General features: G+C 40.1%; 2 protein-coding genes across 4 annotated transcripts in view; one reads left to right on the top strand and one right to left on the bottom strand.

Moving 5' to 3' along the window:
• Positions 1 to 15,071, bottom strand: part of eomesb (eomesodermin homolog b) — a 383,568-nt gene that overhangs the window by 194,080 nt on the left and 174,417 nt on the right. The gene's annotated exons all lie outside the window — the stretch shown is intronic.
• Positions 1 to 15,071, top strand: part of LOC306967220 (CUB and sushi domain-containing protein 3-like) — a 184,190-nt gene that overhangs the window by 62,819 nt on the left and 106,300 nt on the right. For all 3 annotated transcript variants that reach the window (XM_079562149.1, XM_079562150.1, XM_079562148.1), the window contains exons 6-22: positions 1,217 to 1,329; positions 2,025 to 2,105; positions 2,412 to 2,499; positions 2,637 to 2,761; positions 3,206 to 3,327; positions 4,687 to 4,790; positions 4,878 to 4,990; positions 5,173 to 5,355; positions 7,083 to 7,409; positions 7,777 to 7,971; positions 8,524 to 8,662; positions 9,260 to 9,447; positions 10,062 to 10,250; positions 11,757 to 11,873; positions 12,505 to 12,720; positions 13,753 to 13,941; positions 14,039 to 14,208. In XM_079562149.1, coding sequence (XP_079418275.1) covers positions 1,217 to 1,329; positions 2,025 to 2,105; positions 2,412 to 2,499; positions 2,637 to 2,761; positions 3,206 to 3,327; positions 4,687 to 4,790; positions 4,878 to 4,990; positions 5,173 to 5,355; positions 7,083 to 7,409; positions 7,777 to 7,971; positions 8,524 to 8,662; positions 9,260 to 9,447; positions 10,062 to 10,250; positions 11,757 to 11,873; positions 12,505 to 12,720; positions 13,753 to 13,941; positions 14,039 to 14,208 — 2,659 coding nt within the window. The remainder of the gene's footprint in view (positions 1 to 1,216; positions 1,330 to 2,024; positions 2,106 to 2,411; positions 2,500 to 2,636; positions 2,762 to 3,205; positions 3,328 to 4,686; positions 4,791 to 4,877; positions 4,991 to 5,172; positions 5,356 to 7,082; positions 7,410 to 7,776; positions 7,972 to 8,523; positions 8,663 to 9,259; positions 9,448 to 10,061; positions 10,251 to 11,756; positions 11,874 to 12,504; positions 12,721 to 13,752; positions 13,942 to 14,038; positions 14,209 to 15,071) is intronic.

The following is a 15,071-nucleotide window of genomic DNA, read 5'->3' as shown; positions in this document are numbered from 1 at the left end:
CTCTTTTGAAAACAGCCATAACCTAAGCTCTCGCGGAGTTTTTGAAGCTTGATAATTTATTGTTAGAGTTTCCTTTAATCTTATCTCCTAAGCAGCTGTAGTGGAAGGAGTCGCGTAGTCTTCCCATCGGTTCAATTTTATACTTTTATTTTTCTCCTCTCTTTCATTACATTGTGTGATTCTGTCTCTTCCCCTGGCTGCACTGAAGTCAAAGAATCATCCAGCCTGAAATGAATGAAAATTCACATACACGGTGTACACCAGTGTGTGCTGGGATGTGTGGAGCTGGCAACCTTTCAATAAGGGACCATTTTAACCTGGCAAACTGACATCAATCTCCACAACCATCCTATATAGGCATTTGCTATTGTTCTACTTTGATCTTTCAACAGATACTGACCGCTGCAGGCAGGGTATGCAGTGCAATACCAACTTTCATCCAGATGCAGTGATATCTGAAATTAAAAATCACTCAAATCCTTCTTGTTTCTCACACCTTTGAACATGAAATATTCACCATTGCCTTCTACTTCTCACCTGCAAACCAATACTAAGATGAAAGGATTTTGACTTGCTGTTGTAACTTATTTTCAACATTGAAGGTGCATTATGCAACTTTTTATGTGGGAAAAAAAGTTGACATTTGTGCATATTTGACCTTGTAGTGACCCAGCGGCTGTTTGAGTGGTCAGCACCTCGCCTTTACTTTCCATCACAGTGGTTTCTACGGCGCTCCAGGATCAATTGTTTGGAAGGTTTTCTCTGCGGACCCTCTCACCAGAAAACCTACAAACAATTGATCCTGGAGCGTTGTAGGGACCACTGTGATCGAAAGTAAAGGCGCCATGCTGATCACTCATACAGCCGCTGGGTCACTGCAAGGTCAAATACAGTACGTACAGATATCAACTTTTTTATCCTGCATTAAAGTTGCATAACACACCTTTAAGGTTATGGTAGCAAAGTGCAGATATACAATATAAGTCAAACTGATTAAATTATGATTTTCCACAAGCCATCATCAGAGGGTTCTGTCTTGAAGCTTTCCATGTCAAATCTTTATGCAATTCACTGCACTCTAGACTTAGAAAAAGGAGCGAAAGAAAGATAGATAGAAAGAAGTGTTTCATTTTAAAGATTTATGTTGCCTTTTTGTTCGGCGGCGCATTTTAATTCTCTATGGCTAAAAAACTGTGTTGTCTGTTCTCTCTCTCAGGCTAACAGGGATGAATATTCCAGCACCGATCATTAGCACCAAAAACTGGCTACGGCTGCATTTTGTGACAGAGAGCAACCACCGCCACAAAGGCTTCAGGGCCCAGTATCAAGGTACTGCATTAGCGATTCTGCATTTCCAATTAGCTCATCGTTGTAAAAGGAGCTCCATACACTTGAAGGAAAAAGCGACCAACTGTAGTAAAAACAAGCTGCAATTACCAACATGTTTTGATCTTTGGTAAGTGAATATTAAACAGTTGACTAATGCCCCTTGTCAAGTGAGACATAAAGGCGGGTTTGTGCTGCAGACCACGGACTTCAAAGGGGTTTGCTAATCAAATGTTTGAGAAATGAATTAAAGTTTCCATTAAAATTCAGCTCAGTTGTGCTTTGACCTTTCATTGTTCTCAGGTCGGCTGCGGGGGTCCTCGTTGATCCCCGAGCAAAATCACATTGTAGATGTCTGACTTAGAGTAAAGTTCAAAGACATCAAGAAGATAAAGTTTTCCTACACAGTGCAAGATTTATGGCATTAGCTGTTGATGCTTGAATATTATGACAACTGATTGCATCACTTGTCTTTTGTGGATTCTGAGCCCCCCGGTGTGTTTAATTAGATTGCGTGTCATTCAACTGCCCTTGCTATTTCTGTCTTCCCGGTGTAATGTATAGCCAGATCTGCTTTATATACACTGGAAATAGTAATTCCAAGAATAGTAATACTACAACTAATAGAGAATGAACCTCTGAAACTGCATTTTCTCATATCTGTTGAAGGTTAATATACTTTTCTCTGTTGCTCACAGTGAAAAGTTCTGGAGAGCTTAAATCGAGAGGAGTAAAGTTGCCAGTGCCAGGAAAGGACAACACAAACAAACTGTCTTTGAGTATGTCTATTTTAAATGCTTGTACAAATGTACTTTTAGCTTGATAATAATACAGTATATATAAAAATGGCAATGTTAATTGCTGTTATTTATGTTTTTTTTAAGCTTGTGTGTTTTCATGCTGTAAATCCATAGTTGATTTGTGGTGGCAGATGGTTTTCCCAATGGATTAACAGAGTGTTAACAATGGTGCTATGACCTGTCACATGGTGTCTGTCACTACTGCATTACCTACTACTCAGCACATTACATTATAGCATTTACAATTACAGTGTCTGTCTTTATAATTGTTTCTTTTGTTCACAGTGAATGAAGGCGGAATAAAACAGGTGTCTAATTATTGCCCTGATCCCGGAGAGCCAGAGAATGGTAAAAGGATTGGCTCTGACTTCAGGTAATAACAAAGGAATGGACAATTTATCATATTTATGCAAAACAGACAGATTTATTAAAATGTTAATATACATTATTATTAGACTATTTGAGCTCATTGTAGCTGTCACTCTTTGATTGTGTTCATTATCTCCTCAGTATCGGGGCCACGGCTCAGTTTACCTGTGACGAGGACCACGTGCTGCAGGGCTCCAAAATCATTATATGTCAGAGAGTGGCTGAGGTGTTTGCAGCTTGGAGCGACCACAGGCCCGTGTGCAAGGGTGAGCAGCCCACGAGGAGCTAATAACACACACTGATTAAGGCAGTGCCTCTGGATACAGACTGTATGCAGATAGAAGAAAGTTCATTTCAGTTAATTATGTATGAAAGCCTCTGCCACAGCTTCCTGTTCTCTCATTCCAAAATGCTCGGGCTGTTTTTTCACCACCTGAAGCACCTTTTGCAATTTGATTAATGAAAGAACAGCTAATGGACCCCTCTCTTCTACACAAACAATATATTACCTATCTATCATTGTACAAAGCAGGACCCGGTGCTAAGCTTTCTGAACACATTTCCTGTCGCTTTTTAAACATCACTCCAGCTCTCTTTTACCCGCTGTTGTGCTTTCGCTTGTATACCATTAACAAATAATATGACCTTATCTTCCAGTCCATTGACTATACCTGACTATACTAATGCTGTTTGTGCCTCTATTTGTGCAGTAAAAACCTGTGGCTCAAATCTGCAAGGACCATCAGGGACGTTCACTTCCCCAAACTTCCCCATCCAGTATGAGAGCAACTCCCAGTGTGTGTGGATTATCACTGCCAGTGACCCAAACAAGGTACATTTGTTTATTATTTCATCATGTCTTTCAAATGTTTTGTCACTCATTCCACTTTACAGTTCAAGAAATACCCATTTATACCAGCATCCAAGCTAAAACTAATGTGATGCAGCATTTAAAGCACCGTGTATGACCTTTTTCTCTTTTGTATTTGCATAAGGTAATTGTTTTATATCTTGTAAACAAACACTAATGTATTAAGTTTCGGATAAAATACTCTTACTGTTTTCTTCCATTAATCAATACGTTGTAACTTCGTATGTAGAGAGAGCTACTGCCAGAGCTGCTTAGTTGATGCTCACATTTACTTGCTCCTACTTTACATTAGCATTATTTGTGCTGCATACATAAACGTCATCATTTTGCTGCATAAATAACAATGTTTCCTTTTGCAGCAGGTTACAGAGGTCTGGGGTGACATTATGCATTTATCTGCATGATAATAAGTACTGTCTTATTATCTCATTTACATAACTGAAGTAGATTGCGTTCTACATCATTTTGCATGCGACTGAGCAACCAGTGTTATAAACCTGCCCTTGACTGATGCCCTCTGCTGTGTAGAGTAAACAATTTTTAAGAAACCCGCACTTACCCAGACCATGGCAGACTGGCAGGTGCCAAGCCAGAAAACCATGCACTTGGCTCCTGTACTTGGACCATTAGTGATATTATATTTATCACGGTTAACTAGAATGTAATGAGCTGATGTTTTGTAGACAATATAATGCAATTTTTAAATAGCTTGAGAAACAGTAGATAGATATGTAGATATTTGTGCCAAATTACTGCCCATTCCTTCTAGTAATAGGTAGTCATTTAACAGTATTGTGTGAGCAAACCTATAGCTGTCGACAGAGAGAAGTCTTATATAGGAGCTTATCTCTTTGTAGCCACTGAACTCAATCAGCGTCACAGTGTCTCAAGGTCCCTGAAGGAAATGAGCCGCTATGGTATACTTTCATCAGATTCTTTTCTTGAGAATAAAAGGAAGGCTCTTTTTTGATCACTTTGACTATAAAGGCTGCTTCACTTGTAGGACAGACCTTTATGTATTTTACAATATATGAAATAATAACGTTGAACTGGGTGGATGGTTGGACGTTTGCTGCTTAGTTAGTACTATTTGTGTACAACCAAGTACCTTTAGAAAAAAAAAAATCTATTCTACAAATACAACCAAAAAGAGAAAGGCTTGTATACTGTTTGCGCTGGTCCCGATAGCTAATAAATTGAATATCGAGTCTAATAGGGCATCTGACACAATTCCAAACCCATAGGCAAAATGGCAAATACCGCAAATTTGACGAAGACAAAGCTCTGAAATAACATTGTATTTTTCTTATTCTACTATAGGTAATCCAGATCAATTTCGAGGAGTTTGACTTGGAGATTGGATATGATTCACTTACAATCGGTGATGGCGGCGAAGTTGGTGACTCCAAAACAATCATACAAGTGTGAGTGTTGCCTGCTAAAGCACCATTTTTTTTAATTTTTTTTTACTTCTCGTTCTTCCATTGACCTCTCTGTTCTCTGTCGCTCAGTCTGACGGGGAGTTTTGTCCCAGACTTGATCGTGAGCATGTCCCATCAGATGTGGCTCCACCTCCAGTCTGACGAGAGCGTGGGCTCCATTGGCTTCAAGATCAACTACAAAGGTGAGTGATAGCATCTTATTGCGTCTCTATCCATGTCTGGCTGTGTCCTTAAAGTACTTGGCAAACTGACTTTTTGTTTGTTTGTTTTTTCAAACTTTTAACTATACTGTCACACCCTTTTTGGACTCGATTATATATTAATGCATTGGCCAAACATAACCGCTTCTGCATTCTCCCTTTAGAAATCGACAAAGAGAGTTGTGGCGACCCGGGTACACCTCTATATGGCTACCAGGAAGGAAGTGGGTTTTTAAATGGAGATGTTTTGCGCTTTGAATGTCAATTTGGATTCGAGCTTATTGGAGAGAGGACCATAACGTGTCAGAACAACAATCAGTGGTCGGCTAATATTCCTATTTGCATATGTAAGTATATTGTGCCCTTATTTCTCTAACGCCAAATGCATATGTCTAGTATCTCTCAGTATGCAACATTGCACCATATTGCCATACATAAATATTTTTTATTTTACACTTGTCTAGTCAAGGACGTCTGCTTGAGCTATTTGGAATGCACAATGGGCATGCCTCAAGGGTCTGTTTAAGGCCCCTTGCTCTTCAGCCTTTGTGTTTGCGACCTTCCACAACAATGTCATGGCATGCAGTTACAACTGATAACACAATTTTGACCCTGGCAGCTGAAAAAAACATGTCAAGATATGGAGGATGTGGCTGAATTGTTCGAGTTGTCTTGTCTTAGTTTGAGTGTTGAGTGGCAACAATAGAAAAAAAAAAAAAAAACATATATCAGGACATAGCTGACAATTATATTTAAGGTGAGAAGATTGACACTGTGTCTGAATTTAAATATCCTGGGGCCTTCAACATGCATACTAAGCACAAACCCAATGTAATTTGGTCAACCATATACATGTATTAGAAGTTGTATATTTTGTCTTTATTCAGAAGCAGCCAGGATATTTAAGCACTGTCTTGTTTTCTTCCACATATCTGTCAGCTCTTATCACCTGTTGGGGACATAAACCTCAGTAAAAATTGCCAGAGTATTAATATTTTTGAGCAGAAACACTGTAACAACTTGCTGAAATATATTTTTGTTTTTGAAAATGATAGAACTTTTTTATATCTATCCCAGGTGTCCAAAATGATGTATTGGGTTTGACTGTTTACAAAACTTTGTAGCGCTCCGTGAGTTCTGTAAGATCCACTCGAATAGCTTCTTACATGACTGCGCTGTACCTTTCTGTCTTTCTACTTTCTACTTTCTATTCTTTTGGACATGCTCTACCATCGACAACTTCAATGATCAAAATAGTTGCCTGCAGTGCACACACTATCTACAAATGTGGTGTCTCTCCTTGGTCCACTCTTACCATGGTACTGGCTTTGTAAGGGTTTTGTTTCATGCTGTCTTGTCTGGTTGTATCTAAGCGATGGGTAGTTTTACTGTTTTTCTAAATATTGTACACTTCTCGGTGTGTGTCACCCCTTTGTTTTTGTGAATCTTGTCCTATGTGTTGTGGATTGTCTGCTAACCTGCCAGGGGTTAACAGACATCAGATGTAAATAGGCCTTAAAGTTGCTCATCACATTGCAACATTTATGCTATTATTGCACATGGCCCTTTTAAAAATAATTTTCAGTGTGACTTCTTTTTGGGTTATTTTTGTCAAATTATTTCCAATGTAAGCCCAAAAATAACCCAGAAAAGTCCTTGTATGCTCTGGCTTATATAACGGAGACAATATGTTACTAGAAAGACATGCTAATGTTTTTCCTGAAGAATTACACATTTAACCTCTGTCTGTTTCTCTAATATTTGGTAGTCAATAAAAAGACTAGACATTCTTGAACCCCCAACATCTGCTGGTACATTTACTGTATTCCTCACACTGCTCAGCTACAGTCTGTTTCTGCAGCTTCACAGCCCCCCAGGGACCAGATTCAGCACTGTCCTACACTGCTGAAATACATTATACAGTATCAGCACGGTTTGATGATTTTTGCACTTGTTTTTATCACGGCAAATTCTCATTGAGGGACCATTGTTTCTCAGATAATGCCCTCTATAAAATTCCCAAGGCTTGTAATGAATCAATAATAATATGTTTTTTATATCCTTTGCTCTGCAGTCCCCTGTTTCTCCAACTTCACGGCTCCCATGGGCACAGTCCTATCGCCAGATTACCCAGAAGGCTATGGGAATAACCTAAACTGTGTGTGGCTGATTATCTCGGAGCCGGGGTCCCGAATTCACCTGGCCTTCAATGACTTTGACCTGGAGCCACCCTATGACTTTCTCACCATCAAAGATGGAGACCAGAGCGGAGCCACTGTCCTGGGACGCTTCTCTGGAGCAGAAGTACCCTCCCACCTCACCTCCAACAGCAACGTACTGCAGCTGGAATTTCAGGCAGATCACTCCATGTCTGGAAGAGGATTCAATATAACCTACAGTAGTAAGTATCTTTATTTAGATTACTTACTAACTATATTGTTGATTCTATTTTTCTGATGCTATCTACAGATTTGCAAGATCCAACATTCTGATGATTTTTTTTTTTATTGATGTTGAAAAAGGACAGCATGAAAAAATGCTTGCATTGTAGTTACTGGTGCAGCAATCCATACAAATTTACTTAGATTAATCATATAAATACAGAAATGCTGTACCTTTGGGCTTTTGACCGACCTGCGATGAAGGCAACATTTATGTTGTGTTATTGTGTAATGATTAGGCTGCATTAGGCATTTGGTCTTAATGCTAAACTCAGTTTATAGACTTTCCTCTAGCAGTCCTCCTTTCTCTTTCTCTCTCATCACCAGCGTTTGGTCGTAACGAGTGCCCTGACCCCGGTGTGCCTCTGAACGCGCGGCGCTTTGGGGACAGTTTCCAGCTGGGCAGCTCCATCTCCGTGGTCTGTGATGAGGGCTTTATCAAGACGCAGGGAGCCGACACCATCACCTGCCTTCTGGAGGATGGCAAGGTGATGTGGAGCGGGCTCATACCCAAATGTGAAGGTAATAGCACTGGCTGGGGAAAAAAAAATATAAAAGAAATAAAAGGCAAAGTAATTAAACAGGTCATACAAGAGAATTTACCTTCAGTTGGTTTTGTAATCATTATTTGTGGTTGAATTTGGGTAAATAACAAATTAGATCATGATTATTTGACCAAAACAATACTTAAAATAAATAAAAGCCTCAGCATGAGGAGGATCTCAAGACAAACGGACCATTTTAGACTACTCCTTATAGTTCTACAGGATCATTTACAGCATTTTAGGGCGTCAGCTGTGCAGATAGTAGAGTAAGTCATCTTGTGACCGGAGGGTTGGCAGTTTGAATCCCGCGCATGCACCCTGCCTCCAGTGTCTTACTCTGGTGTATGAATGAGAATGCGTGAGTGGTTCATTGATGTAAAACGCTTTAAGAGGCTAATGTAGGTAGAAAAGTGCTATATAAATGTTACCATTTTACCGTCTATATAACATTGGGCTGCATAATATTAATCACTTTTTAGCTTTGTGATTTACATCTTGAACCACTTTTATATTCTCCCTGTGTTCCCAGCTCCTTGCGGGGGCCACTACTCAGGGCCGTCCGGAGTCATCCTGTCCCCTGGGTGGCCGGGATACTATAAAGACTCCCTGAGCTGTGAGTGGGTCATCGAGGCTGAGCTGGGACGCTCTATCAAGATCAGCTTTGACAGGTCGGTTTGACAGCACTGTCACAACTCGAAGGTGAAAACAAAGATCCACACACAATACAGCCTTAAACCTGCACGGTGCTTGTTCCCATAGGTACCTTATATATGTGCCTGTTCAACATTATTTGATGGTATGTAGTATAAACTCAAGCCAACCTTTTTTATATTTTTAGAGCAGTGGTCCTCAACCTTCTGGGAGATTATGGGTGTCTAGATTGGTAGAGCAAAATTACCAATTTGTCCCTGGTGAGGGTATTACTTTCCATGGCCCAAAATTGCTAGTCTGCTCGACCCCAGTCACTTGTAACCACAGAATATAGTTATTTCCGCAAATACCTATTTATTTGTTTTCTTGTCTTGAGCTCTTTTGACCATAGCAATTAAGCTTACTGAAATGTTGCCGTTTGGATTCTTTTAATGCCTCAAACATTTTCATTATTGCTAAGTTTTTATTCTGTTTGATGCAATGAAATATGCCATCACTTCTGCATTTATACCAGCTGCCTTCTACAGCCATTCTTCCCTGTATATCGCGGCTATCACTTACTTATTTGGTGAGTGCTTTAATCCTGAGTCTTTTATCTTTCCTTTGTGATTCAGGTTCCAGACTGAGCTGAGCTACGATTTTTTGGAGGTGCACGACGGCCCAAACCTCCTCTCTCCTTTGATCGGCTCCTTCAATGGAACACAGGTCCCTCAGTTCCTGTTCAGCAGCAGCAACTATCTGTACCTGCTGTTCACCACTGACAACAGCCGCTCCAACAGTGGCTTCAAGATCTTCTATGAAAGTGAGACAACACATTAACTAAAACAGAATGTATTTTTATCGGTGGTGTAAATGAAAGCATTGCCTTACATTGGGCATATCAATGTCTTAGCCCCTTTGCTTTTCTGTTTGCAGGAGGGACTTTAGAGAGTGAGTTATGTTAAGACTAAACTCAGAAAAGCTACCTCGCTGTGTATCATTGTGTTTTCTTATTGTTATTGACATTACGATTGTAGAGAAAATATTAAATACACACAGGCTGGCAGATGTATATTCACAGTTTGCCCTGCGCCATTACTGCTTAGATATGATTCATAACATACTTTATTATGTTTGCATTATTGACTGGAGGCAAACCACAAGTGCCTTTGTCTTATTAAGCTTTCACTCTCAAGTGCATTTTTCTTTCCTTTATGGGCGATCGAATAGCAATAACCGGACGCTTCTGCCACTGCTGTTCGGTGTATATTTTTTGTTTAAATGCTCTGGGTTTTCTCTGTTAATGGTTTAATGTAAAATAACACAAAATATGCAAAACTATAAAAATACTAAAAACTATCAATTTGTAGCCGTTCTAAAAGTGTCATAAGCACATCGCACCTCTTTTAGCCGTTTAATACAAGTTTTTGTGTTTAGTTGTCACTTTAGATACTTATTCCTGTATGGATCCTGGCATCCCGGTGAACGGTGCCCGACTAAGCAATGACTTGTCCATTGGAGCCACAGTGTCCTTCCAGTGTGATCCAGGATATAGACTGAGCCACGAGGAGCTGCTGGTGTGTGAGAAGAACCACTTCTGGAGCCACCCACTGCCGACATGTGATGGTCAGTGCACATGTTTTTTAAAGATACTGATTCAACACAATAAATTCATGAACAATGAAAATGACAGACAGACAGACAGACAGACAGACAGACAGACAGACAGACAGACAGACAGACAGACAGACAGACAGACAGACAGACAGACAGACAGACAGACAGACAGACAGACAGACAGACAGACAGACAGACAGACAGACAGACAGACAGACAGACAGACAGAACATTATGCATTTACTGTAGTTCATATTATTCACATTTCACTTTAAATGTTTTGGTCTTCAAAGAAGCTTTCCATGGCGTATAAATAGTAAATACAATAAAATAACTGTAAGTGCAATGGTATAGTGCTGGAAAAGATTGAACGTTACATTTTAGTGAGGCCATTTTGGCACTCACAAAGCAAAGTGCTGAACCTTGCTGTGGCAGCGTGCAGGAATTAACATACTTAATCTATACCATAGATCATTCATTTGAAAGAATGAAAAAATAATAAAAGACACCTCAGGTGTATGCTGCAGTGCTTCTGATGAATTGCCCTGTGATCGTCCTGCATATAAAAACATCTTGGAGTGTACTCATGCTTAGGTGTTGTGCCAGTCTAGTGCCAAATGCATTGGCCGTATGCCTATGCAGCCCCTTAAGAAGATGCCTTGCCAAGCATTCTCATCCACTTTTAATGACTTTATGTAATTTTGGCTCATTAATAAAGTATTTGATATAATTCTGGCAGTGGGTAGATGGGCTCTGAATGTGTGGTGCTGGTTCGAGGGCTCTTGGGTGGAAGGAGAGAGCAGAAGAGCGGGGCTGGTGTGTGCAGCTGCGGAGCCCTCAGGCAACTAGTTATCATCCAAAACATCATCTGACATTTATTATTTTCAAAATATGTGCAAATGCAAGAGTTGCACTTCAAATATTTACACATAATTGGTGTTTTGAGAATGACACTGGGCTAATTGGCTGCATTGCCACAAGAGACACAGTTATTGCTTTGACAAAAAAAGACACAAATGGCACAAATGACGAATGAGAAGCTTGAAAATTAGAATATACATTTTTCATATAGGTTAATGATTTTACATTGTGTAGATTTAATTATTTATATAAAATTGAACCAGTCATTTTCTGTTTACACACAAAATGAACTTTACTTTCTTTTTTACCTGGTAAGACTCTCAGAAATAAAACCAGCTGCCTCCATAGCACATAGAAATCTGCTTACATATCTTTGAAGCAATCCTGTTCAATTAATTGTGCTTGGGACTGACACAAAGAATAGCAAAAATTAGCAAAAATATTCAACTTAAAGCACACAGCAGGGGTGGATGGATGCAGAATAAATAATGTATAGTTTTGGCAGATTTACAGGTGCTCATAAAGTTGGTTGGACCTGATACTGAGAGGATACATTATTCATTTAAATTGCTTTAGTGTCTTAAGTTGAAGGATTTATTGGTTCGTTTGAAATATGCATTCTGCTAGTTTTTCATTATGTCCCTTTTTATGCAGCATCATGTGGGGGAGATATCAGAGGACCTCAGGGCATCATTTTGTCACCAGGCTTTCCAGAATTGTATCCAAACTCCCTAAACTGCACATGGACCGTGGAAGTGAGCCATGGAAAAGGTAATTTGTAAAAAGCATTACCTACTGTTAATGTTTCGATGTTTTTGTGTCCATGCAATTATACCTCACCGGGTGCATCAGATAATGTCAAAACGGTGTGTAAAAATGTAACACGTAAAAAGAGAAATACAGTGTTCTCCTCGTGTTTAATTCATTTATGTGTTGTCTAGCAATTTTCCATTATGTCAACTGGACTGGATTGATTGAGTAGTAGAGGATACATCAGTTCTATGTGTCAGATGTACTGTATTTTCCTGACTATAAATCGTGCTTTTTTTCATAGTTTAGCTGGGGGTGCGACTTATATATCACAATATATAATTTCACATTTGTTATTTTCACACTGACAGCCGCTAGAGGGCGCTCTAGGCTTGTGCACCAGTATCTGCTACTAACATTTTAAAAAAACGGCAATCAAGCAGCAGAAAAAAGTGTGGAGTGAGTGAAAAACGTGTCAGAGACTGGCGAAAAGCGGAAGTTACTCTTACTGTAATGAAGAAAGCATAAAAAGATAATTGCGGGCTAAAAGCTAAATAGCCAAAGGTAGAGGAACGAGTTTTCTAATCCACCGCTAGATGTGCTTATTTAGTGATTTCTTTTTTTATTCTGATGTTTTTCACCTTTCCTCAAGGCGTCCAATTCACTTTCCATTCATTTCACCTGGAGGACCACCACGACTACCTCCTAATCACTGAAAATGGCAGCTTTGCTCAGCCACTGGCCCGACTCACTGGTTCAGAGAAACCTGCCACAGTTAATGCCGGTCTGTATGGGAACTTCAAGGCCCAGCTACGCTTCATCTCGGACTTTTCAATCTCTCTGCAGGGATTCAACATCTCCTTTTCAGGTAGAAAATTCACCATGTGGTATTTTAAGCATAACTTTTAAAAAATATGAATTTAAAAGGCTTTTCATGCATAATGTATGTGTGGGAATATACAATGTTAAGAGGCCACTTGAAACGTTGGTGGGTTGAATTGATAAGGGGGCTCGCTCAGGACCATAAGGAGAGACTGACAGTTTGTTCGATGATGAGATCAAAAGTGCTAAGCCCCTCTAAAGCAGGCGTGGAGTAATGTGAAGAGTGATTTTGTCGGCTTCAATGGGAGCTGGCTTAAGATGGACCATGCCTCGGGCGGTGCCGATCAGCAGAGGATAATTAAGAGACAAGCAGGTCATGCAGGTAGTGGACGTCTCGCCGTGATTGGAATGATCATCAAAGCGCGCCGCGTGGGTCAGTCTCAGGAAATGGAGACCAAGACATGTGGGATATAATAAACCCCATGCAGAGGCCTCACGAGGGAGAGAGGCAAGGGTAAAGAGGAGGGAAGATAGGTAGACAGATGGAGGTGCTGAGTGAACAAGCACTGATGGAGAGGGCAAAGACACCAGATAGCTGAGAGTGAGAGAGACTAACGTTTAGAGAGGAGAGAGACGGGCTGGGAAAGGGAGGGTCTGCCGATGAGCATTCAGGCTAAATGTTTGCCTGCTGTTAGCTGAAGTCAAGCATAACTCAGTCCACATGAATATTCATTGAATGTAATTTGTGGGTGTATGTAGGTGTTCTCATATTATGTTTAATTAGCATTTATAGATTCCTAATGTGCATTCGCATTTGAACCACGGATGACCTTTGGAAGTGTGCCAATTGTGTAGCGCTGACAGCTACATTGGCCTCCCAGTGTGTGATTTGAAGTGGGTTCAGCTTGAAAAAAAAATTCATACCTTCGCTTCATGTTTAGGAATACTGCCTGAGAAGCTCGATCTTTCAAAAACCCTCTGCAGTCGCATTCTATAATGAGACCGAGAAAGAGTGATATGCATGTAAAATAGCAATGCACATACCGCTAATAATACAAGTGTTCTACTTTCTTTCCAGAGTATGATCTTGAACCTTGTCAAGATCCCGGAACGCCGGCGTTTGGTTGGCACACAGGCTCCAAGTTTGGTATAGGGGATTCACTTGCGTTCTATTGCAATACCGGCTATCGTCTGCAGGGGGCAAGAAGCATCATTTGCTTGGGGGGTGGGCGCCGTATGTGGAGTGCCCCTCTGCCAAGGTGTGTGGGTAAGTGGACAATTGCTTTTCTTCACTTCCAGTTTGCACTTTATTCAGTCGCACTCCATGTTAAGTGATGCGTCCGTTTGTTTTACGTCGCATACAGCGGAGTGCGGATCAACAGTGTCCAAGAATGAGGGAGTTCTTTTGTCTCCAAACTACCCGATGAACTACGAGAACAATCACGAATGTGTCTACAGCATTCTCGTCCAAACTGGCAAAGGCATCAACATTACTGCCAGCTCCTTCCACCTGGCTCTCGGGGACGTACTGAAGGTCAGAGGTCACACTGCTGCATTTACAAAAGACAAGCTTCTATTTACTGAATGCCTCTTGCTCTGGGAGTGCTCTTTAATGTTGTAAGGCCAAAAGATAAGTATACCTCTTAGACTTGGAAAGATGCTGAAAATTACATAAAGATTACATAAATAAGTGTGGCGTTTCACCCTAGTGAATGAAAAAAAGGCATAATTTAATGCCTGATTACTGTATTCCTCAAGTCCAAGACAGAGCAACAAAATAGGACTCATTTATCAAGGCAGGTGCTAAACAGCGAGTGCAATCTGAAAAATAAAAAAGGCTATTTTGTGGGGCACTTTGCACTTAATTTACCATTTGATGTTGACTGTACTAAAGTATTAGGGCCTCAAATTTGATATGTAAATAAATCTGATGTGTGAATAAAGAATACATTAATGACTCTGCGTCTGATCCACTTTTGCACGTGCTACTCGTTTTGCACATGAGCAAACGCTTGTTAAATGAGCCCCTTAGAGTAATACAGATACAGAATGTAAATGCTTTAAACATTTTATAATCATCATTATAATTAGTAATTCATATATTTTGATTGACATACTAAATACAAACTCACTGGCTTTTTATGCATTGATTTGCTTATTTTGATCATAATAGAAGGTTCAAAATCATTGTCCCCCCTCTAGTTAAACATTTTAATTGGCATACAACAACATTATTTGGAAGCTGAGGCTAAACCGTACAGGAGATTATCCGTGTTTTACGTTTCACTTTTTTCGGCGTAGTTCTGAGCTCTACTCATTTTCTCTGAGACTCAAATGTGTCAGTGCATTTAGGGATTAAATGTAAAATGCAGTATACACTTGCCTTGAAAGTGAGGA

Source organism: Gobius niger (genome assembly GCF_951799975.1).
Source record: "Gobius niger genome assembly, chromosome: 8".
Classification (NCBI taxonomy): domain Eukaryota; kingdom Metazoa; phylum Chordata; class Actinopteri; order Gobiiformes; family Gobiidae; genus Gobius; species Gobius niger.
This window is presented reverse-complemented; position numbering and strand designations above follow the sequence as displayed.